Source organism: Microcebus murinus, chromosome 1 (genome assembly GCF_040939455.1).
Source record: "Microcebus murinus isolate Inina chromosome 1, M.murinus_Inina_mat1.0, whole genome shotgun sequence".
Classification (NCBI taxonomy): Eukaryota; Metazoa; Chordata; class Mammalia; order Primates; family Cheirogaleidae; genus Microcebus; species Microcebus murinus.
The window spans coordinates 8604094-8630386 of NC_134104.1; the positions used below are offsets into that span (position 1 = coordinate 8604094).

Consider the following 26293-nt stretch of genomic DNA (forward strand, 5'->3'; position numbering starts at 1 on the left):
CAATAAAAATAAAACAGTAAGTGTCAAAGTGAAATGTCAGAGATATCAACTGTCAAACTTAGTACTTAAGGAAACTGGACATTCCATACTTAATAATCTAAAGTGATGTGGCATCTAAAAAATGTTATTTTTCTACTTTTTAAACATTTTAATCCACATATGAATCATATACTTAACAAAAACAACAACAACAACAACAAAGCTTATATGGAAACCAACTTGTTAAAGTCAGAGATAAAGAAAGAACATCTTGGGGACAGAGTCTCATGACAAATCTCATACCGGCTTCAGTCCCCAAAGTTCTACTGGTAGAACTCAATATTCTTCAAGAATCACTCCCAGAGGTACAGAACTGGCAGGCTCTGATGAAACTAGATTTTATCTTTTCCTCCACACGGCCTTTTTTTTTAGAGATCTCCGGAGTGGCACTTGCTGATCCTCAGGGCTAGACAGAATGGGTTCAGAGGTGGCCTTCCAGAGCACTCTGGTCCCACCCAGCCCACAAGAGACTCCTGCACCTGAAACACACGGGCCACACCTGGGCCTGAGCGCTAGGAATGTACTTAAGAGACTCGAGCTGGGGGGTGAGGCACGCAGCTCTCCACGGCCAGGCGCACCGCCTGCTCAGTTCGACCTGAATCCCATCTGTGGCTTTTCTCTGCTTCCCTGTCCCTGACACAAGCTACCCGCACAGATGCAGGAGACGGTTAAAGAATCAGCCTTGGTGGTTGCGTGGGAAGGGGCCATGAGCAACGTACATAGGAAGCATGACGACAGCATGAAAGCCTGGTGTTCTCCAGATAGATTCAAGCCCAAGGCTGACTCCCGTCTCCGAAAAGCCAGCTCAGTCCCAGGACACTCAAAACAAAGAGGCAGAGCGCTGTGGCTGGCAGAGGAGGCAGGTGCTGGTGTTAACATGACCTCCTCAGAAATGCAAGGAAGGTTCTGTACTTGGAACGCAGCTTCTGCGATGGTGAGAGAGAGGCAGTCCCCTGCAACTTCTCCGTGAGAGCCATGGTCCCAGCCAGCAACCACTCCACTGCAGATGGCAAGGCCATGGGTTGGCAGAGAACATCTGCATCTTTTAAGGACTCACAAACACCTTGACTGTCAACAGACAAGTATGCCTGCATCAGCCTACAGAGGAAACAGGCTCTGGCTCCAAAGCATTAAGGGTGGTTCAGGGTTGCGGGCTCAGTTAAGACACAATCTTGGCTCTAAAGAACAGACTGCCCAGCTACTCAGGTTTGCATGAAGAAAATGTGTTGCCTCACGAAACCGAAATCTAAAGCTGCAGCTCTCAACTGGGGTGGTTTCGCCCCCAAAGGACATTTGGCAATGTCTGGAAACATTTCTTGCTGCTGGGGTAGGGGAAGGGGTGCTACTGGCTTCTAAAGGACAGAGGTCAGAGAAGGCAGGATGCTAATAAACATCCTCCAGAGCCAGGAGTGGCGGCACGCACCTCCAGCCCCAGCTACTCACTGGGGAGGCTGAGGCAGGAGGATCATCCGAGCCCAGGAGTTAGAGGGTGCAGTGAGCTATGATGGCATCTATGAATAGCCACTGCACTCCAGCCTGGGCAACATAGCAAGACTCTGTCTCTGCAGGCAAACATTCTATAGAGCACAGGCCAGCACCCCTACCCCAGGATGTCCATCAAGGCTGAGAAACCCTGGTCTAGAGGAGCTCACTTCTGCATTTGGCACATGCAAGGGCTCAATGACATCTTCAAAGGACCCAGGCTTTCTGGTGCCTATAAAGCTGCCAATGGTGAGCCGACTCTCAGCTATCACCTGTCACCTGTCTTTTCTTCTCATAGCCTTTCGTGTTTCTCTGCATTAGAGGAAACCCTTTCCAGAAGCCTTCCCACCATTATCTCATGGGTCAGAGAAAGTCATGTGCCCACAACAAAATTAATCCCTTGCAAAGAAAACAGAATTTCTAGGATTAAGTCCTAGGACAATAACATTTATTGCTGGGGCCCCCATCCTGTAGCACTGTGCCATTTAAATATAACTGGGGGGCTTTTGGCAAAGAACAGGTACGTCTGCCCCTGTCTCAGAGTTAGTGGCGAGTTCATGAACATGAATGTGACCTAATTCCAAGCTCAGTGCTCCTGCCTGTATTGCACAACTTCTGAATGAGGTTATCTTCCACCATGTTTACTTCCCAGGCACATCTCAGGCACTGGGAGAATCTGGCCTAGGCACATAATCACCACAAACAAGCAATATGTAATATGTAAGGCAGAACTATGCTGCTTGGAAAAAAGCAATTCAATGCTTTACACGTTGATCAGGTAAAGAAATGACATCCCTTTCTTGCCACAAAAGATAAGTAGTTATTATTAAAGTTAGTAACTAAACAATTGACTGGACTGGCACCTATAATCCTAGCACTCTGGTAGGCTGAGGCAGGAGGAGCCCAAGAGCTTGGGAGTTCAAGACCAGCTGGAGCAAGAGTGAGACCAGCCATCTCTACTAAAAATAGAAAACTTAGCTGGGCATGGTGTCACATGCCTGTAGTCCCAGCTATCTGGGAGGCTGAGGCAGGAGGATGGCTTGACCCAGGAGTTCTGAGGTTGCAGTGTGCTGTGAAGACACCACTGTATTCCAGCCTGGGCAACAGAGTGAGACTCTATCTCAAAAAAAAAAAAAAAAAAAAAAAAGAAGAAGAAGAAGAAGAAACCAATCCTTAAGGAGACAAGCAACAGAGGGGGGCTGGCAGGGCTGAAATAATGGTGAAACACTATTGTGGTTAGTGTTCCCGTTACAGTTAGAGCATGCCAGGTAGGGGCCCTTCTTCTGCAGTCAGGGTTGTAGCTGGGCCGTGCTGCTAGGCCAGACTTTTTTCAGTCTCTCTTGAAGTGAGTGGTTGTAACACATGTCGTTACACCTGGCCTGTTAAAACCTCCCTATGTAAGCTTCTCTGTGTTCTCTCTTCCTGTGGATGGGGTGGCAATGAATACAGCAATTCTGAAAAGCATGTATTAAAGATGGCAGAATCCTGGCTTGAGTTTCTAGAATGACCACATGGAAGAGAGCTGCCTGCCAATCTGGAACACCATGCTTAACTGACACATGAGTGAGAAATAAACTTCTATTAGTAGCACTAATTTTTGGACTTCTTTGTTACTGCAGTTCACATTACTGTAACTAATACATTAACTGCCCCGTGAGTTGTATTTAACTCATGCTAGTTTTACGCCCAGGGCCTTGTGAAGCATATGTAACTCACCTCTCTTCACCTTGGGAGCCATGTGAATTATTTTTCCAAGTTGCATATAACTCACACACAGAAAACAATAAAAAATAACAAATTTTTCATGAAATAAGAAAGGCTCATTTTGTTTTCGAAGTTTTTATTTTTGTAATAAAACCCTGAGGCCCCAGGGAAAGTTTTTTTTTCTAGGGGGACAGTCAATGTATTAATACATGGACAGTAACATAATTATTTAATACTGTTCTAGAAAAACGCTAGTAAAATATCAGGGAAAAATCCACAAATTCAGTATTGGTTGATAGTATGCCTATCTACCTGGACCTCCCCAAAACAATCAGCACAGAAAACTTGGAAATAAATTCACTAGGATGACCAGTCCAAAATCCCATAAGTTGATAGTTTACTACACATCATCAGCCAGTTAGACAACAGTAGAAAATAATCCTAATCACACAGCAAAAACACATGTATAAAACACTTAATACACATAAAACACTTAATACACTCAAGGAACAGGAAGGTCTTATGCAAGAAGAATGATTAAATTCATAGGGACATAAATGAATACTTTTAAATCAATGAAGAGAACCACCACATTTGTATGCAGAGGGCACTGTGTAAAGATTTCGCTTTTTCCCAGAATAATCTATAATTGGTACCTAATATCAACGATTCCCCCAAAAAAGTTTTTGTTAAGATACAATTTTGCTCTGTCACCCGGGCTAGAGTGCAGTGGCCTCATGTTAGCTCATTGTAGTCTCAAATGCCTGGCCTCAAGTGATCCTCCTGCCTCAGCCTCCCAAGTAGCTGAGTCTGCAGGCATGCACCACCAGGCCTGGCTAATTTTTCTGTTTTTCTTTTTATAGAGATGAGGTTTTGCTCAGGCTGGTCTCAAACTCCTGGCCTCAAGCAATCCTCCTGCCTCAGCTTCCCAAAGTCCTAAGATTATGCAGTGAGCCACCTCTCCTGGCCCCTAAATGTTTTTTAACTTTACAAAGGCTTCTAAAGTTCCCAACCAGGGAAGGGCAGGGAAATTCTGACACAGAAGAGTGACCAGGTTGGGGTATGAGAATATGGTCCTGCCAGATAAGTATACGGATGAAGTCCAGCAGCCGACAGGCTGTGGCTCTGGCATCAGTATAGGCTGATGAGTAGGACAAAATAAAGTCCAGCACAGACCCACGCATCCGAAGGTTTAACTCTATGTCCGCCGATGTAACAGCTTTGTCTCTCGCAATCTGTCTCCACAAAAACAGCCATGTGCATGAAAATGTTCATCACATCTTCATTTAGAATTGCGAAAAACTAGAAATAAACTAGTCCAACAATAAAAGGCTTTGAGATCTTGTCTACTCCCTATACATCTCCTCCCTCTCTCTCTCTCACACACACAGACTGAGAGAGCTGTATACAAACTGCTCAGCCAGCCCTTTTTCGCCCTTTATTTTATCATGAGCATTGTTGCATGTTAGTAACTACAAATCTACTTCATGCCAATATGCCACTGTATTGTTGCTTCGTGAATTACTTCATGACCACTCCCCTGCTGACGGTGGTCACTTCCAATTTTTTGCTATTACACATAATAAAACAGTGTCTTACAGTTATCTTTGTGTTGTATGTCTATAGGATTAAAACAAATTTATGATGACCATGTGTTAACTTTTTAATCATTTGTCATTTGGGAAATGCAAAAGCCACAATGAGCTACTACTACTATACTCTGATTAAAATGCCAGAAATCCAAAAGACTGGCCATAACCAAGTGTTGGCAAGGATAGGGAAGAAATGGAGCCCTCACATACATTGTAGTGGGAATGTAAAGTGCTACAACCACTTTGGAAGACAGTTTGGCAGTTTCTGAAAAAATTAATCATATCTGTATTGGAAGCAATATAGGGAAATGGATGTATATCTTTAGATGTATATCTTTAGACATGAGGATTTCGTGAATAAAGAAACATAAGTTTTGAAAATACAAAATAGTAATATTAGGCATATCCGTGGAATCTTACTCAACAGTGAAAAAGAATAAACTATCAATATGCACAATGACTTGTCCCTGTGACTGCACAATGACCGCAGATGACTGTCAACATAGCTTTGCTGAGGGGAAGGAGCCAGACCAAGGAGAGAAAGAGTGTGCCTATACCATAGAATTCCGCTTATATAAAATTTTAGAAAATGCAAATTGATCTCTAGTGCTAGAAAGCAGGTCAGCTGTTGTCTGGGGCTGGGGAGGGAGCAAGAGGTGACGAAAAGGGCACAAGGAATCTTCTGGGGGTGACCGAGACATGCTTATTCTCTTGATTGTGGTGATGGTTTAACAGGGATAAACATGTCAAAACTCATTGAATTATACACTTTATCTATATTTTTTAAGTGTGAAACAAAGTTTATTGAGGAGGACAAGATAGGTTCCCAGAGCAAGAGCAAAATATATTTACCATAGACGACGAACAGACCCCACCCCTGGTTGTAACAAAGAGGCCGAATTATCTGCCTTAGAAGGAAATAATAAAGAAAAAATAAAAATAAATAATAAAAGAAAAAAAAATAATAATAAAAAAGGCCGAATTATACACTGTAAAGACATGCAGTTTATTGTATGTCAATAAAGCTGGGAAAAAGAAAAGAAAAAGACTATTTTAAAAAGATAAACGGGAATGCCTATGCTTGGCTGAAACACAAGCTTGAATGTTGGTATTCATGTTCAAACAGTTGTCTTTTTTTGTAAAATAGCCAAGTTTAATGTAGTTCCTTCTGTATTAGTCTCCCGGGGCTGTCCTAACAAAATACCAGAGTGGGTGGGTTAAACAACAGAAATTTGCTGCTCCCAGTTCTGGAGGCTGGAAGTCCATAATCAAAGGACCAGGTTTGATTCAGTTTTCTTCCCGGCTTGCAGACGCCCACCCGCCTTCTCACGCTCTCTCTTCTGCCTCTCATAAGGCCACAGTCCTATTGAATTTGAGCCTTGCCCTTAGGACCTCATTAAACCAAAATAACCTAGTAAAGACCCCATCTCCAGATACAGCCACACCAGGGGTTAAGGCTTCAACACATGAGTTTGGGAGAGACACAGTTCATAGCACCTTCCACACCAAGGCCTGACATGAAGTTTCTAGCTTACTAATTTTCTTGGCAGAATTTACACAACATAAGTGGATCACAAACCCTTTCCCTTATGCATAAACCCAATTCTGCTAGGTGAGCTTTTTGTCCTTAGATTACTGGATGTTTTTGTCCATTTTCTGTTGCTTATAACAGAATACCTAAAACCAGATAATTTATAAAGAAAAGAAATTTCTTATAGTTATGGAGACTGAGAAGTCCAAGGTCAAGGGGCTGTATCTGGTGAGAATCTTCTTGCTGGTGGGGGCTCTGCAGAGTCCTGAGGCAGTGCAGGTGATCACAGGGTGAGGGGCTGAGTTTGCTAATGTGCTAGGTCTTTCCTCCTCTTCTTACAAAGCCACTAGGTCCCTTCCCATGATAACCCATTAATCTATTAATCCATGAGTGGATTAATCCATGAGTGCAGAGTTCCATAACCCAATTATTTCTTTTTTTTGAGACAGAGTCTCACTTTGTTGCCCTGGTTAGAGTGCCGTGGCATCAGCCTAGCTCACAGCAACCTCAAACTCTTGGGCTCAGGCGATCCTCCTGCCTCAGCCTCCTGAGTAGCTGGGACTACAGGCATGCACCACCATGCCCAGCTAATTTTTTCTATATATATTTTTAGTTGTCCAATTAATTTCTTTGTATTTCTAGTAGAGACAGGGTCTTGCTCTTGCTCAGGCTGGTTTTGAACTCCTGACCTTGAGCGATCTGCCCACCTCGGCCTCCTAGAGTGCTAGGATTACAGATGTGAGCCACCACGCCTGGTCCCAATCACTTCTTAAAGGCCCCACCCTCTCAATACTGTCACATTGGGGGTTAAGTTTCAACATGAGTTTTAGAAGAGTCATCCAAACCATAGCACTGGAGGAATAATTCATTGGACTGTCCAAATTTGGACTATTGCCATCCCTCCAGCAGACCTGAAAGGAAGAATGGCAAAAAATATTCTTTTACTCCAAGACAAAATAAATAGACTATCTTAGCTACAAATTTCAAGATTGAAAACTATATCAGACTACCTTTAGCAAACAGAAACACTACTCTTCAAAAAAACCATCTCAACCTTACAGTGACTGAGTATCTCATGCTGAGGCTGTCAGCATGATCAGCAACACCCTTGCAGATCCTGAGCTCCTTTGGATAACCTATGGTAGGATACAAAGCCATAATGTCATCAGGGCCCCAACACGTCACCCACAACCGAAAAGTGGCAAAGGATTCAGCAGCCTTTGCCACATATTAGAAATAGGAGTTAGACCTGCATCTTCTAAATTCTGGTGCCAAGAACATCAGAACACTGCCAGAAACAAATGGGTTCTGTGCTGACCACTCTGCTGCTAGAGGTACTGGACCTACTTAATTTAAAAGAAAAGCGAGTCAATACTTGCCAACGACAGCATCCTTTCAATTTGGTCTCTTTCCAGAAGGCAATTCAGGCACTTGTCTTCCCACCTGACCCTAGCACTTCACTGTCTGACAACTTCCACCCTCCCACAGCCACGAAGGTCATCAGAAGGTTGTCTGCAAATGGCTAAAATAACAGCCCTGAACCAAGGACGATACTCTAGAGATGGGGCCCTATAGGTGAGACCACGAGATGAACACAGGCGTCCTGTAGGCCGAGAGGTGCGCTGCATAAATGAGGAGGTTGAGCAGGGCTCATAGCTCCACCCCAGACCACTCACCATCCAGGCCAGGAGGGACGCAGAACACTGAGCTAACCCTGGCAGCAGCACCAAGGTTCAGACAACGGAGGAAAGGGCCATTGGGGCTGACGAGTAGGACACCCTCCCATCCCCCATGAAGCGGCTGGTGCAGAGCTCCTGCATGCAGCACAGGGCAAAAGGCACAAACCACCAGACTCGGAAGATCTGGTCACATCACCGTGTCACTATACATACGAGAACCGAGGTTCTTCACGATGCTCCTGGCAGTGAGAAAGATTAAAGAAATAACACTGACTCTACTCTTCCATGAGAGTTCTATAACACCACCCGGGCTTCCGCCAGAAAACAGCTTTTTTGCAAAGTCGATCTAGTTATCTGTGGAGAGGCAACGTGGCCTTCATCATCAGACCTGCTTGGGCTGAACTCGGATTCTCAGGTTGAAGCCCTAACCCCTGCACCTTAGACTGTGACTGTATATGGAGATGAGGTCTTTAAAGAGGAACCAAGGTAGGAGGCCATTAGTGTGGGCCCTAATCCGATCTGACTGGTGTCCTTATAAGAGGAGATATGGATGTAGTAGACACACAGAGGAAAGACCACGTGAAGACTCAGAGAGAAGACGGCATCTTCAAGTCAAGGAGACAGACCTGGGAAGCAACCAACACCTTGGTCTTGGACTTACAGCCTCTAGAACCATGAAAAACAAATTTCTATTGTTTAATCCACCCTGTCCAGGCACAGTGGCTAAGCCTATAGTCCCAGCTACTGGGGAGGCTAAACCAGGAAGATCCCTTGAGCCCAGGAGCTCGAGGCTGCAGTGAGCTATGACTGCACCACTGCACTCCAGCCTGGGCAACAGAGCAAGACCCCCCCATCTCTAAAAAAAGAAAAGAAAAAAATGAAAACAAACCCTACCCTGTCTGTGGTATTTTGTTTCGGCAGTCCTAGCAGACTAACACAGATGCTAGACCAAAGCAGCTTCATGTGAACGAACACTACCAACAGGGAGGAGGAGCTGATTAAAGAGAGGGCAAGAATCAGGATTCTGTGCGGACCCATCGAGAGCGTTCAGGAAAGAGATGCCTTGGAGCTGATCTGTGATGTGCCAGAACAGTTTACCAGGTAACCTCGGTCCCACAATGCTGCATCATTAATTCTGAAATGCCACGGTACTGAGGCTCTGCTGGTGCTTGGAGCTAAGTGATTAAGACTTTAGAAGTTGAACTGCCAACACCCAAGGCCTCAGAATGCCCTTGCTATTCAAGAAACCTGCCCTCTGGCGATTCTGTGAAACAGCAAGGTGTCATCAAATAAAAGCAGCAAAAAAAAAAAAAAAAAAAAAAAAGGTGATTCATTTAGAATCACTATCACACTTCTAAAAAGGAAGCTTCACTGATATTTTAAGTCTATAGAGTTCATTCATCTCTACTAGCCTTCATTTACAAAATCAAAGCTATAAATCATACCTGGTGGGTTTACAAGGGCTCAAAAAGCATTTGCTGATTAAAAATTTTTTTTAATTGACAAATAAAAAAATGTTATGTTTATCATGTATAGCATGTTGTTTTAAAATATGTATACATTATAAAACCTCTAAATTGAGCTAATTATTATGTGTTACCTCACATACTTATTTTCTGTGGCAAGAACACAATCTATTCTCTTAGCAATTTTCAAGACTACAATACATTGCTTTTAATTATAGGTACCATGTTGTACAACAGATCTCTTGAATTTATTCCTCCTGTCTAACTGAATGTTTGTATCCTCTGAGCAACATCCCCTAACTCCTCCTGCCCCACCCAGTAACCACCATTCTACTCTCTACTTATAAGAATTCAACTGTTTTACACGCCACATATAAGTGAGATCATGCAGCATTTGTCTTTCTGTGCCTGGCTTATTTCACCTAACATAATGTTCTCTAGATTCATTCGTGCTGTCCCAAATGGAAGGATTTCCTTCTTTCTAAAGGCTGAGTAGTATTCCACTGTGTGTAATGGAATATACACAATTTGCTGATTAAAATTTATCTAACAATAATCAGAGAAAGATGATGGCTTGAAGTCTCAGATACACCATTAAGTAAAAGGTTATCCTACTCATGCTGATATACCTAAAAACTATAAAAGATAAGGCCAGGTACAGTGTCTCATACCTGTAATCCTAACACTCTGGGAGGCCAAGGCAGAAGAATCCCTTGAACTCAGGAGTTCAAGACCAGCCTGAGCAAAAGCGAAACCCCATCTCTACTAAAAATAGAAAAATTAGCTGGGCATCACAGTATGCACCTGTAGTCCCAGCTACTGGGGAAGCTGAGGCAGGAGGATTGCTTGAGCCCAGGAGTTTGAGGTTGCAGTGAGCTATGATGATGCCACTGCAGTCTACCCAGGGCAACAAAGACTAACTCAAAAACAAAAACAAAAAGCAAAAAACTATAAAGGATAAACTACTCCTTAAAACAGAAAAATTCTACAATGATGCCAAAAATTTAGCAAGTTTTTAAAATGATACCATTAGAATCTGTCTACAGTGGACAAAGCAAGACCTCTCAGGGCCTAGTTTTCTCGGTTGTAAAAAGGGTTGAGTGAGCTGAGGCTTTTCCTCCGAATCTATGTTTTATGCTTTATAACCTGTAGTCAGTCATCTTAAAAAAATATGCATCTTGACCCTAATGCTTTGTACCCTACAGAATTGTTTACATCTGCAGTATAAAGATTTTTACTAATTTAACTCTTACTTACTCATGAAATTTCTGTGCATGAAACCAAGAAATCTGATTGTCACTAAAGCCTTAAGAAAATTGTTTTTCGTATCAACTCCCACCAGGTACTCTTGAATGCAGAAGTCGCAAGTCTCAGAGAAGTAAATGCTCCTGATGCCGACAGAGATGTGCTCCCTGCAGCACCACCCAAACCCTGCACATCCAGTAACTGATGCCAGGGCTAAAATTGCCCACTCCACCTTGGTGACAGCTAGAGGGATTCCTGTAAGAGATCAGGCAGAGGTCCCCTTGCATAAAACCTCCCTAGAGGAAGCTCCCCTCCCTCCAGAATAAAACGCCACCTGTGACAGCCCCACCCCCTCCTCCCTCAGGTCCCAGCACTCTCTCCACTGCAGCCACTCCTGTCCCTCACCGCACCTTGGACACAGGCCCACGCCCCAGATGGCCTTCCCTGCCAGCTCGCTCCCTTCACCCCGCCCTCTGCTCAAATGTCACGTTCTCAGAGAGCTGTGGCTAAAATAGCACCCATCTTCCTTACTCGATACCCCACTTCCCTGGTTTATTTTTCTTCCTTGCATCTGACATCACATAGTCATTTGTTGTCTGTCTCCCACCAGCAAAGGGTGATCACATCCCAGGAGAGCAGGGACTTTGTGTTCAATGCTTGAGCCCCAGCACCTTGGTGCTCAGTACATCTTGGTTCTACCACTGTATTAGTTTTCTAGGGCTGTTACAACTAAGTACCACACACTGGGTGGCTTAAACAACAGAAATTTATTATCTCATAGAAGTCTGAAATCAAGGTTTTCGACAGAGCGGGCTCCTTCTGAGGGCTGCAAGAAGGAATCCGCCCCATACCTCTCTCCTAGCTGCCAGTTTCTGACACTCCTTGGTTTGTGGGTGCATCATTCTGACCTCTGCCTTCATCCTCACACGGTGACTTCCCTCTCTGCATGTCTGTGTCTACATTTCCCCTATCATAAGGACACCAGTCATACTGGATTAGGGTCACACCCTAATGACTTCATTTTAGCTTGATTATCTCTGTACAGACCCTATTTCCAAATAAGATCTATGGAGAGAGACAGTCCCTTCTAAGGGACTGGGGGTTAGGACTTCAACATCTCTGTTTGGGAGGACACAATTTGACCCATAATAACCACTTAATAGCCACATGACCCTGGGCAAGTTAGTTAACCCCCCATCAGTTAAAAGGGGCTAATAATTGTACCTACCTTGTTTGGGTAATGATGACAGGGTCCTTGGCAACAAAGAGGTATAGCCCTTTCCCCTTCTGTGAGCTGTATAGATATCGGAATGAAAAAGGCTGGGAAGCTCTGCTCAAGAGCATGGGCTTTGGAGCCAGGCTGGACTCGGTCTGAGCCCTCTCTCCACTACGGGCCGGCTGGGACCTTGCACGAGTTGCTTAACCTGAGACCAATCTCAAGATACAGTGCTAAGTATTATACGATAATGCATGCCAACTGCTTAGCACACAGTAAGCCTCTCTATGAATGTTGGCCGCCATGGGCAGGACTGAGCCAGGGACTGACGGTGTCACCCTCCTCCCAAGGATATCTTGCAAATTCTTCAAGGTGGCCGCTCTGCCTCATGGCCTCATCACAGCAGCAGAGAACAAAAACTGAGGGTCAAGAAGAGACAGTTGAGGGATTCCTCGGGTAACAACCGCAAAAAAAGCCATCTTTTAAAACTCTTATCCAACACTTAATAATAATGTACCGTATACTTGAAATCTGCCAAGAGAGCTGATCTTGAGTTTGTTCACCACACGCAGACACACAAAGTAACTAGGAGAGGCGACAGATGTGTCATTTAGCTTGATGGTGGTAACCATTTCACAGTGTGCATATATGTAAAGACATCATGTTGTATACCTTGAATATATAGAATTTTTGTCAATTATACCTCCATGAAGCTGGGGGGGGGGGAAAGGAAGGTGTTTAGAACTGGACTTTGATATATTGCCAAGGATTGGAAGGGAATGAGTAAAAGAGAAAGCCCACTTTGTACCATTTGTCCCCAAGAAAACCCTGACCTGGTTGAGGATGGGTGTTAGGGGAAAGCAGGATGCTCCAGTAGAGGCGGTGGAATCCCTGTATCTGACTGAATTCCCGGCTGTGCCCAGATGCACTTATGGGCCAGGCCATTTTGCACTGCTGCGTCCCTTTGTTACTGGCTTTGCTCACCCTTCGTGGGGTTATTCTGTGTTTCCCACATCACTGGGGTAAGGAACAAAACTTACGCTAGCAGCAGAGTGAACTCAGGGTTCACGTACTTCCAGATGCCCACCTGGGAACAGACTGAGGCTGTCCATCCGGAACCCACGTATTTACACAGCACCCACAACTGTCCTGGGCACCCAGAACATGGCAGGAGGAGGGAGCGAGAGTCTCTGCCCGTCCAGAGTGCATCCGCTGTGCCATGTGCTACACAGAAGATCTTTCTATGGTTCAGTTTTCTCATCTAAAAACAGAGCTAATAGGAGCATCCTCTCCTGGAGTTGCTTTGATCGTTGAGTCAGTTAACACAAAATGCTTCAAACTGTGCCAGTATGTAAGTATTAGCTACACTAGACAGCTCTGAATTGAATGCTGAGGTTGGCACTGCTGTCCCATTTATATCACAAGGAAACCAGAGTACAGAGAGATTAAGAAACATGCCCAGGCCTGGCAGCAGGCCTAGGACTCTGAGCACCAGGCTTTTCCATCCCAGATATTTCTTAGATTGTACCATAAATCCTTCATCGTATGGATCTCAACACCAGAACCTTTTCACTTAACTATTGGTACCCATCTTTTAAAAGAGAGCAATGACCATACTGAATTGTACACTTAAAAAATGGTTAAAATGGTACATTTTATTTGTATTCTATAATTAAAAATAAGACAGAGAGAAGAGAGAACAATGACAAGGCAGGATTTGTTGTTCAGAACACAGCTCACTGAGTACACAACAGTCGGTGGACATTGGTCTTGGTCTATCCCTTCTCCAAAGCCCACGCTGTGCAATGAAGAGCCCCATCGAGAATGCTCTCTGCACGGGCAGCTTCCTGTGTCTCCGGTCACTCCAACCCCTCCCCGCTCCCAGGACCTCTGCATGGCTGACCCCAGGAGTCCGTCTCAGACCTCATCACACTCGCCCCTTTGTGGGATCTGACACGGGCAAGCACATGCTCTTCCAGGACTCCTGGCTTCACCAGGGACCCTTCCCAGGCTCTCGTGCTGGTTCCCTCCTTCTCTTGACCTCTTTCCTTATTGGGAGCCCCAGACCCCAGTCTTGGGCCTCATCTCTCCCCTGTCTACACTCGCTTCCTGTCTCAGGACCTTCAACACCATCTCTGTCTGGCAGCTCCCAACGTGCCGCTCCAGTCCAGACCTGCAACTCAGGTCCAGATGCTTGCGGATGTCACACTGGGATGGCCACCAGACAAACCGCGCCATCCCAAAGTGAACCCTGGTCTTCCTGCCCACCCCTGGAGCCTGCTCCTCTGCAGACTCCATGTCTCACCCTCTGGCTTCTCAAGCTGAAAACCTGGAGTCACGCTGAACTCCTTTCTTTCTGTTGTATCCCACATCTGACCCGTGAGCAAATCCTCAGTCACCCCTTCACAGGACGCTCAGAATCCCAGCACCTCTCTACTGCTACCCTGCGCTACAGCAGCAGCCTCCGGAGTGGGCTCCCCACCTCTGCCCTGCCTGCCCCCACCTGCCGTCAGCACCCAGCGGAACAGCTGGAAATGGTTTGTCATACCAATGGGACACCAGGCCAGGCTCCACTCTGCCTGACTCTGGCCAATGGCTCCAATCTAACCCAGCAGCCATTGTTAGGACCCCAGTTCTGAAAGACTTACAAGATCCGATGCCCTCCCACCTCCTGCCTCTCTGGCCTCACCTCCTATGCCCACCCCGCCCCTTGCATGCTCAGGGACAACCTCATTGGCATCCTCTGAGCTGCAGAAACAGCATAGCCTCTGCACTTGGTTAGATGGCAACTTCTCTGCAAGGCTTACCTGACGGCACATTGAACACTGCACTGCTCCCTAACACTCACTGTCCCCTCTGTTCCTCACTATGCACACAACAGCCAATACGACCTCACATCCTGTGCATCTAGTTGATTGTCCTTCTCCCTCCCATCCCCACCAGCAGGTGTGCAGGGGCTTGTTGGTCTTGTTCTCTGATATACTACAGTACCTAGCACACGGCGGGCACCTTGGAGGTACTCAAATAGCTATAGAATGAATGAAGGGCCAATGCTTTAAAAGGTCCTCAAAGAAACATTCAACTATACTCAATAACTTGCATTTTAAAAGGTGGGCTAAAAGGATTAAACATTTTAGAGAGTTTTTCAGGTATACTGAAACAAAGCCTGTTTAACAGAATACCTCACTACTTGAGGACTGCACTTAACAAGTTTATAATTTTTCCTAGCTCAAGAAATATATGTTCCAAAATAAATGGAAAGTCATCTTGCATTCATGGGTTGGAAGACTTAAGACTGGTAAGATGGCAATACTCCCCACAGCAATTCACAGATTCAGTGCAATCCCTACCAAAATCCCAGTGGCTTTTTTGCAAATTGACAAACTGATTCTTAAATTCATATGGAATTCTGAGGGACCTTGAGTAGCCAAAACAATTCTGAAAAAGAACAAAGTTGGAGGAATCTCACTTCCCGATTTCAAAACTTACTACAAAGCTAATTATTAAAACAGGGTGGTACTGGCATTAAGGACAGACATCCAGATCAACGGAAGAGAAATGAGAGTCCAGAAATAACCCACATCCCTACAACCAATTGATTTTCAAGAAGGGTTCCAAGACCACTCAACAGGAAAAGAACAGTTCCTTCAACAGATGGTGCTGGGAAAACTGGATATCCACATGCAAAGGAATTAAGTTGGACCACAATCTTACATGATATACAAAAATTAACTCAAAATGGATCAAAGACCTAAAATTATAAAACTCTTAAACGAAAACAAAGGGGAAAATCTGTATGATCTTGGATTTGGCAACAGTTTCTTAGGTATGACACTGAAAGCACAAGCATCCAGGAAAAAACATAAATTAGACTTTACCAAAATAAAAAACTTATGGACATCAAAGAATACTATTAAGAAAGTGAAAAGACAACCTGAAGAATGGGGGGAAAAAGTTTGCAAATCACATATCCGACAAGGGTCTAGTACCCAAAATATATAAAGAACTCTTACAAATCAACAATAAAACAATAAACAACCTGGCTTAAAAATGGGCAAAGTGGCCAGGCATGGTGGCTCACACCTATAATCCTAGCACTTTGAGAGGCTAAGGCAGGAGGATCACTTTGAGGCCAGGAGTTCAAGACGAGCCTAAGAAACCTAGCAAGACCTTGTCTCTAAAAAAATTTTTTTTAATTCGCTGGGCATGGTGGTGCACGCCTGTAGTCCCAACTAATCAGGAGGTTGAGGCAAGAGGACTGCTTGAGCCCAGGAATCTGAAGTTGCAGTGAGCTATGATGACACCCCTGCACTCTAGCCTAGACAACAGAGTGAGATCCTGTCTCAGAAAAAAAAAAAAAAAAAAGGAAAAGAAAAAGAAAAAGAAAAAAAATGGGCAAAATACTTGAATAGAAATTTCTCCCTAAAAGATGTACAAATGGTCAACAAGTTATGAAAAGATGCTCAAATTTAGTAGTCATTAGGGAAATACAAAACAAAGCCACACTCAAATTATCACTTCACACCCACTAGGATGGCTATCATCACAAAAACTGAAATTAAGTGTTGGTGAGGGTGTGGAGAAATTGGAAAACTCATGCATTGCTGGTGGGAATGTAAAATGATACAACTGCTGAGGAAAACGGTTTGGTGGCTCCTTGATGAATTAAATGGAGTTTCCATATAACACAGCAATTCTACTCCTAAGCATGTACCCAAAAGAACTGAAGACTTGTGTTCAAGCAAAAACTTGTACATGAACACTCATAACACTGTTCACAATAGTCAAAAGGTAGAAACATACATGTTCATTAACTGATCAATGGATAAAGAAAATGTAGCTTATCCACACAATGGAATATTATTCAGCCATAAAAAGAAGGAAATTCTGACATATACTACAACATGGATGAACCCTGAGAACATTATGCTAAGTGAAATAACCAGATACAGAAAGGCACACAGAGTATGATTCCATTTATAGGAACTGTTCCTAGAGACTGAAAGTAGATTAGTCATTGCCAGGGGCTGGGGGGAGGGAGGAATGGAGAAGAACCGCTTAATGGGTATGGGTTTCCTTCGGGGGTGATGAAAAGGTTCTGGGACTAGAAAGTAGTGACCATTGCACAACATGGTAAATGTACTAAAAGCCATTTAACACTACACTTTAAAATGGATAAATGGTGAATTTCATCTCAATAAAGAAAAAAAGCAGAGACAATGAACACTGTCTTCCTACTCCCTCTCACCTGCCACAAAGTATGCTGTTCTTAGACTCTAGACTCCAGGAGAGCAGGGAACTAAAACAGTAGAACATTGAGAAGAACTTGAGCATGTCTCAATCCCACTCTACTGCTTCTCCCTTTCCCCTAAAAACGTAATCTGCCTCCGTGCAAGTCAGCGAACGCTGTCTTCAGCTTGAGAATTCCTGAGTTGGAGCTGTGCAACTAAAGAATTCTCAAGTTATTTTTTTTGGTTTTCTGCAGATTAAAACAACATAAATTTATTATTTTATGATTCTATAGATGAGAAGTCTAAACCATGTCTCTCAAAGCTAAAATCAAGGTACTGGCAGGGTTGTGTTCTTTTCTAGAAGCTCTAGGGAATAATCCATTTCCTTGTTGGCTGTCCACTGAGGGGGCTGTCCTTAGCTCTTAGAGTCTCTCGAGTTCTTATTTCCTGTTGTAAAGGAAAACCTTAGGAGTACACGTTTACCCACCCCAGACAGCACCAGGCCATGACATTTACGTGTTGTAAATATGCCTTGCAAGAGGCCAGCAGTTTCCTGGCCACAAGCTGTAATAGCTGCCTATCTCCACTGTGCCTGACAGCCATCTGTCAGGGCTCGCTGCTGCTTTCTGGTAATTAGTGTTGGGCTGCTGCCCGGGCAGTGCACACCAGGTCAGGCTGCTCAAATCTTCACTCACCCCAAGTCCCCTGGTGTGTCTGACTTGGGGAGCTGAAACCTTCAGAGTAGAGTTGGGCATTTCCCAACTCCCACCTAGAACTCAGGCTCCAAACTCAGATCCTGTCCAGACAGCAACAGAGCCCAGTACAGCCTCTTCAAGCCCAGATACTCCTACCTACCTGTCATAACTGCCATCATCCTTGTGGGCAGGAGGGGAAAATACAATAGTCACATATAGAGTATATTTGGCTTTCCTAGACCTGACTCCTTTCCCTCAACCAAACAGACACACACACACACACACGCATGCATGCACGCACACACATACATACATGCACACACACAAGTTCCAGGCAGATTTCAATATTTATTTCACCCTTTATTGTTTTCTAGGAGTTACCAGTAAGCAGTAAAATGGTCAAAGAAGTAGGTCAAAGAAGAAAAGGCAGAAAAAAAAATCCTAAGAAGTACAAAAAGAGCAATCTTTGAATAAATGATTTGACAATTTTAAATTGTATTTTGCTTAGACATAAATATTACTAAGAAAAAGACTGTACAACTAGCTGGGCATAGTGGCTCATGCCTATAATCCCAGCTACCTGGGAGGCTGAGGGTTGCTTGAGTTCAGAAAATTTGAGACTAGCCTGGGTAATATAGTAAGACCTTTTGTCAAAAAAAAAAAAAAGATTGTTAAACTATATCAATACTATATCAATTCTCATAAAAAGCCGGAAGGAGATATCTACACAGATAGGTCAACAGTGGGTAATTCTGGGTGACAGAATTATGGGTGATTTTTCTTTCTGTATTCTCTGTTATAATCATGAATTGCTTCTAATAATAAAAAGCCAGTTGTGTTCCCACCGCTGTGTGCAATCCAAACAGCATATGCGCCACCTACCTTGTTGAGCTTGCCAAGTGAAGATATGAGATCCGCCCATTCGCTTGAAGATTCAAAATTTCTTAAAGCCTTCTCAATCACTGAAGAGTAATTTCTGTATCTATAATCATTTAACAGCTCCCGCTCCTCTGGATCCATCTTACATTCTCACCGACAGCTGAGAAAGTATCTAAAAGCGAAACAAAAAATAACCCAATGAGAGAGCCATTCAAGGACACAAATCATTCTCAACCCAGAGCTACAGAAGACACGTGTCCACAAGCACGGCTATGTACAAACACACTTGGCAATGCAATTCAAATATTTAGCAAGGCTTCTGGGCCAGGCAATGTGGTAGATTAAAAGATAAACATTTCCTGCCCTCATGGGTTCCGAGGGAGACAAATGCATGGGAGCAGAAAGAAGCAAGAATGCTAGGGTTTCACTTAACTGACAAAATGAATTCTAGGAGTGAAACTTGCAAAGCTGCTAAACCACAGATTGTTGCCAGTTGGTAATTCTGAATGCAGAAGGCCCTTCCTATCGTAGGGCATTTATAAAACATAAGGAAAAGCTCTTAACCTGAACAGTCTATGTAGCGATTCAATCCTCTATAACTAGACTAGACGATAGCAAACATTCTATAAGAAAATCAGGTGGAAAAAAATATAAAACATTAAATAAAACAAGGATGTAATGATTAACGATGAGGCATCTGAGAGCAGTGTTGTCACACATCCACCAAGTGCTTGTTCAGTTACTAAGCTGCAATTACCAGCCAGGCCTGGCTGGGTGCTGCCCTAGGCTTTATGCCTCCTGAAGAGCTCGGAGTTCGGATGGAGGGTGTGTTAAAACCGGGCCCAAGCAGGCTCATTCTATTCTTCTTGTTCTTGTAACATATTCTTTGATGGATTCTTTAATTTTTTTCTTTCGCTAAATGCATTCTTTACATACGAACCAACGCAGCCACTGCAAAGCCTCAGACATACAGTCTAATCCCAATGCTAACAGCAACCATTTTCTTTTATTTTTGTCCCTAATGTAACAAAATGAAATAAAGAATAAAGAATGAGATGCTGCACTTATTTGACTTTTTAAAAACATCTACCATGTATACATTATAACATATACAAATACAAGTGCATGCTTATGTCATTTTGTTTTTATTCCTTCCTTTAAAAAAATCTGAAAGTTAACTCATCAGTCTATTCAAACAAGTTACAACTCTGAAAAGTATTTTGTCAGACATGGATATGTAAAATCCTTCCTTTGATCTGTCACCAAGTTCCATATTTTAGCATTTTCTCAAAAAGAGTGCTTCAGGGTTTTGATTTGCTCCCATTCTTTAGTCTTTACCAGATGAAGTTCTATTTAAAGTGTGTCAGACACCTACCCAAAATTTCTTGTCCCCCCTTCTCCATACTAATGGAACTCTAATTTTGTTCAGGGCAGCACCACAGTTTTCAGACTCCCTTGCAGCTAGATGGCCACCTGAAAGCTCTAGACAATGAAATGTCAGTAGAACCTGGTAGTTAGGAAAGCTGTTTGAAAGGAAGCAGACTCCTCTGGCATAAGCTTTTTCCCTTCACTCTTCTCATTTCTGCCTGGAACAAAGCTTTGATGTTGGAGTGAAGCCACATCTTGCAACCATGACAAAACATGCACAAAAGTCACAAACTAAGGATGGCTGAGTGGAAAGAGAGAGCAGTTGAGGCCCTGATGGCACTAGGAAGGCACCACGTACAACCCTGGAAGCTCTATCTCTGCTCTATGTTTTCTGCACGTAACAGCTAATTTGTTTAAGTTACAATTCAATCAGGTTTCCTATTACAGACAACCACAATTCTGATAAATACATGAGGTTAAAACAGTATTTTGCTAGTATGCTTATTCTGAAAGAAGACAGAAAAACATAGAGCAACATTATGTGATTAAATATGATGGAGCATAGTTAGTTGGTTTCATTGCTAACCAAGTTGCACATAGTCAATCAAGTAAAAAAGCAAGTATGGTAGATGCAAGAAACTTAACTGTAAGTACAACATGTTCTTTAAGCCTGAATTTTTCATTTACTGGCCAGTGACATTGTGAGAATTTCATGGTGTCTCTACTTCACTTTCTGATCACTCCAAACCCACTCCAATCCTCTCAGGGCCACCACTACTTTCAAGTCATCATTGCCAGTGGTCCCTTCTCTTTCCTCACTTTACCTCTCAGTAGGAGTCTGCAGCAGACCACTTCCTCCTTCTCAAAGCAGCCTTCTGTTGGCCCACACACTCCTCTGGCCCCATCAGCCCTGGAGCCTGCTTCCCACTTCCCTCTGCACTTCTCTCCTCCTCCTCTACCCACTGCTAAACACTGGCATTCCCTGGTATCAAGCCTTGGGACCTCTTCCTCTCTCTCTTTATCCTTGGTGATTTCTCTATTCCTATAACTTGAAAATATCATCTACATCCCAATGACTCCGATTAATAATGCTCTCTCCCCCAACCTCCCTCTCCAAGGTTCAAGTTCATGCAAATACCCACTTGACCTCTACACCTGAATGTGGCACAGGTGTCTCAAACTTAGTGCTTCCAAAACTAGATTCCCAGGTGCTGCTTGCTTGGGTCCCCGGCCCCCAATGCATATGTTGAAATCCTAACCCCCAAGGTGATGACATTAGGAAGTGAGGCCTTTGGACAGTGATTGGGTCACAAGCACAGAGCCCTCATGAATGGGATTAGTGTCCTTTTAAAAGGGGCCCAAGGGAGCCTGGCTGTCCTCTCCATTATGTGAGAACACAGGGAGAAGGTGCCATCTATGAACCAGAAAGCAAGCCCCACTGGACACTGAATCTGCCAGCACCTTGATCTTGAACTTCCCAGCCTCCAGAACTGCGAGAAATAAATTTCTATTATTTATAAGCTACCCAGTTTATTGTATTTTGTTATGGCAGCCTGAATAAGACAAGCAACCATTAGACAATGAAAAGGAACAAAGTACTGATACATACTACAACCTGTATGAACTCAGAAAATACACACTTAGTGGAACAAGCCAGCCACACAACACTATATATTATATAATTCCATTTATATGAAATGCCTAGAGTAGGTGGCAAATCTATAGAAATGGCAAGTAGATTAGTGGCTGCCTAGGGTGGTGTAGAAACAGGCAGTTACTGCCTCTTTGTGAGGTAACTGAAATGTGCTAAAATTAGATGCTGGTCTGTCAGTTATACCTCAATAAAGCTGTTGAAAAGACTAAACTTTCAGTTCCATCTCCTAAACATGCTCTTCTCTAGTTGTCCCCTTCCCAGAAAGTGGCCCCTCTATCTATGGGACCTTTTGTAATTCTGGACTCTTCCTTCTCTTCACTGCCACACTCAGCCCAAGCCCTGTCCCCTCTTCCTCCAAAACACCTGTTGACTCAATGCTCTCCATCTGTACTCCACGGCTGTGCAAGCCACCTGTTCCCTGGAAGTTTGCAGAGGGTTCCTGATGGTTCTCTCTCATTTTTGCCCCCTCCAATGTATTTTCACACAGCACTCCAAGAATCCTCTTAAAACATAAATTACTGCATATAACTGCCATCTTTCAAACTCTTCCCATTAAACTTACAATAAATTCAAACAATCCCTTCCTCAGCCTACAGGATTCTACCCACTTCTCTCCTTACTGCATTCTGCATGTTCCAAAAAAGCCTATTCCACCACAGAGCCTTTGCACATGCTGTGCTTCTCTGCAAAAACATACTGCACTATGCATACACACCCACAAAATAAGATTACCTACGCATTCTTGGAAAGGCCTGTCCCTTTTTCTGAAATAACAGCCTTCACACTTTTTGAAAACATCAAGGAAAGGATGGTAATGAGAGGTGGTAGTCTGTTGCTTTTACTAAGTAAAAACTAAAGTTGGTAAATCAGGAAATTTACAGGTCTGAAATCCAGCATCTCTGAACCACTGCAATGCTCCACGCATAGTCTGTTCACTCTATTACGTGTCTAAGAGCCGAGGAAAGAAACATGAATAAGACAAGGTTCCTACCCTCATATTTCTTAGCCTAACAAAAAAAGAAGCACCTAAATATAAAATTGCAATTTAATGTGGCACACACAGTGATGGAGGGTAGCTGAAGTAACAGAGTCTGATGCTGGCAAGAGGAAGCTCAACTACCAGAAGAGGAGACCTCAAAGCCTGCAGGTGTGGGCAGCTAGAGTTACCAGGAAGAGAACTGCGTCAGCGATAAGGTAGGTGTGTGCTTAGGAGGTGGGGTGGCAAAGGGCACCACCACTCTCGGGAAGGAGGGTGCCAGCCAGGTGAGAGCAGGTAACTGGAGTGGTTCAATGTTATGGTCAGCAACATGAAGAAATTATTATTTGGCTTAATAGCACAAGCGAGAAGTTTGGAAATAGTCATTCCAGCAAGCTCTTTATTTCAAAATAAGGGGCATGTGATGTTATGTTACTAAGCAAATCTGGGTGAGTTTAGTAAAGCCACCATTTATGCATGGATCTCTCTCATTCAACACACAGGAGTCCTGTGAGATGGTATTCTCAGTCCCAAGAGGAGAATACTGGAGATCAGGCCATTTGGAAAACTGCCCAGGTCATACACGGAGCAGCTAGCAGAACCAGATTCCAGCTCAGGTCAGTGAGATACCGCAGGGCCTCCGGTACGTTATGCTAGTAGTAAAATTAATAGTTCAGCCCTTAACTCTTTTGCCATCCATCTTGCAATCTCTCCCGGATACCTTTTCTGTGACAGATCCAAATGGTTCGGTAAAACCGACACTTATATAGCTCAAACAATTACATACACGAAGGAGTAACCATATGAACAAATATATCTGGTCAGCCAGATGTACCCACCTTAAAATCTAAAATGTCAGCAGGAAATTTCTCTCACCTCATCCCCTCTTAATTGCTTAGAGAAACAAGTTCAAGTGAAAAACGAACTGCCAGATCTCAAAGAAGTTCACTGTCAATATGTTTACGTGAAGGAACAGTTCTGAGTTAGATGAAGACGAGGACAGAATGACCCTCCCATGAGCAAGAACATTTACTGATAGATAACAGATATGTAATATTAGCAAACAACAACAACAACAAAACCCCCAGATAATGACCCTTAGTCTACAGCACAGAAACACTCGTCACCAACTGGCTTAATAGACTCTAGGATACATTATTTTGAACCTGGTCTTTCAGAGTGGCAATTAAACTGCACTGGAAAGAATTTAAGACACCTAATAGAAGTAGGCTTTGGTGGTGGTGGTGGGGTGTTCTCCATCACCTTACCAAAAAATCCCAGAAAGGTCTTCCCAAACGTGAGGCCGCCGTCCGAATTGAGGGCCACACCTGCGGGGACCGGTCTGGGTCAGCAGCAGGGAAGCCTGCAAGGCGCAGGGGCCAGGCCGGCGAGGGCGCACTGCGGCTCATCCCTTCTTCTGGGCACAGCGGAAGACGGGGTCTTGCCTTGGCAGCAAAGCCTTCGTTCTGCAAGTCCGCGTCCCCAGCCAGGACCGCACGAGCAAACAAAGGCCGAGTCCCCGCGGCCGGCCGGCGGGGCCGTGACCCTCCTGACCTCCACCTGCCGGCCCCCAGGCCGCGCCCGGCTCCGCGAGGGCGTGGCCGCACATCGCGCCGCGAGGAACCAGCGGGGCGCGGGGAACCGGGAGGGGGACCCACCCAGCCTCGCAGCCGCGTCCGGGTCTCCCGCCCGCGCCCCGCGCCCACGCGCCGCCCCGGCGGGCCGCCCCCGCACTGCAGCAGCGCGCGCCGCCGGCCGGGGAGCCGTCTGCACCGCGGGATCGCCCCCGCGGCGCCGCCCGACCGCTCCGAACCGGGGACGGGCTCCCGCGCTGCCTCGCCGCCCGCGGGCCCGCGGCGGGGAGACGCCCGCGCCCCCAGCTTCGCCCCGCAGCCGAGGGGCTGGTGCCCGGCAGGCGCGGGCACGACTTACCCGCGGCAGCGGCCCTTCTCGGCGGGCGCGCCCACGTGCGGCGTGCAGGAGCCGCAGGGGTGCGGGAGAGACGGCAGGCGGGGGCTGCGGCGCGGCGGGGAGCCAGGACAGCCGGGCAAGCGCCGCGCCCGAGCCCAGCAGCCGCGGCTCCGGGGGGGGCGGGGCAGGGAGGCGTGGCCTCGGCGCGCGGGGCGGGACTCGGGGCGGGGCCTTGACGCGTGGAGGAGGAATCAGAGGCGGGGCGTCGGCGCGCGGGGCGGGACTGGGGGCGAGGTCTTGACGCGAGGAGGTGGGATCAGGGGCGGGGCGTCGGCGCGCGGGGCGGGACTGGGGGCGGGGTCTTGACGCGAGGAGGTGGGATCAGGGGCGGGGCTTCGGCGCGCGGGGGCCGGGCGGGGGCGGGCCCTGGACCTGAGGGGCGGGACTTAGCGCGGATTCTCCCCGCGCGGGGCCGGGGCGGGCCCGGGAGGCGGCGCCTTAGCGCGCTGGGCTTGTTGTGGCGCCGCCGCTGCCCAGTCAGGGAGCCGGAGTCCTCCTCAGCTTCCCCGCCGAGGGCGGCGCTTGGCGGCGGACTGCTCCCGAGAAGGCCTACTACAGGTGGGCGGCGTGGCGTCCGCCCCTCACGTTGGAGTCCTCGGCACACCCGAACGGAAGGGGACGTTGGTGACTGCCTGCCCGAGGTCGTGCACCCCTGCCTCAGCCCTCGGAAATGCTGCGGAATTGTGGAAAAGGAGAACGGTGGGGTCCGAGGACGGAGCGTGGCACCCGGCTCACCCCATCCTTTCCGTCGGGACCACACCCAGACCCTCTTCCCTCAGGAGGAGGCCGAATTAGCCCTTCCGTGCACGCTCGGCGCGTGAAGTCGCCCCCACAGGCCTCATCTTTCCGACCCTCGCGTCTTCCTGGAATGGGCTCCTCGGGTGGGCTCCGCCTCAAGGAGAACTCGATGTCACCCGTGGACAAACCGTGACCCCTTCCTGCCATCCCCACGAGCGTCCGGACCCGGACCGACCAGCCTGACAGCTGCGGGACGAGACCTTGAGGCGGGGAAGTCCGGCAGAGCTCAGGTGAGCGTCGGCCCTGCCTACCCCCGTGCCCCTGTTGGGGCTCCCAGCCCCGAACGCGGTGCCGCCTGTGGAATAAGGTTGTGATTTCCGCGGTGGCCGCTGCTCATTTTAACCCCGAGGCTCCTTTAGAAATTGTTGGCCCTAGTCTGGAGTTGGTGTAAGGCCAGGCAGTCCATGAATGAGGTTGGAGGTGGGGAGGTCCATGAACACTTGGAAATTGTTTAGAATACCTTGTGTAACTTTGGGATCCTGGGAAGAGGGTAATGTAGTTTGTATTGGATTCCAAATCGGATCTGTCACCTCCTCCAAAACACCAAGAGTATTTTAATAGTTTGGGGTGCTGGACCTGTGGCCTGGCCAGGCTGCTGATTCTGTTTCCATCTTCATTTGGCATGTGCCAAGTGCCCCAGTGGTAAATCTTCTAATGGTCGATTTTAGGAATGATTTTAAAATAGAAGCAGAGGGAAACTAAAGGATTCAGCCACATTTAGCAGGGAAAAACTAACTTCCTGAAATTTGATTTCCTAATGAAAATAT

General features: G+C 45.8%; 1 protein-coding gene across 2 annotated transcripts in view; it reads right to left on the minus strand.

Moving 5' to 3' along the window:
- Positions 1-24825, minus strand: part of DOP1B (DOP1 leucine zipper like protein B) — a 116339-nt gene extending 91514 nt beyond the window's left edge. Inside the window, exons 1-2 of one of the 2 annotated variants that reach the window (XM_076000326.1) lie at positions 24690-24825; positions 18763-18931 (exon numbers count right to left, since the gene is read on the minus strand). In XM_076000326.1, the coding sequence (XP_075856441.1) occupies positions 18763-18900 (138 nt within the window). In that variant the 5' untranslated portion in view covers positions 18901-18931; positions 24690-24825. Of the gene's footprint in view, positions 1-18762; positions 18932-24025; positions 24333-24689 lie in introns of those variants that run through there. The other variant, XM_076000328.1, reaches the window with a different exon arrangement.
- Between the last annotated feature and the right edge of the window lie 1468 nt (positions 24826-26293).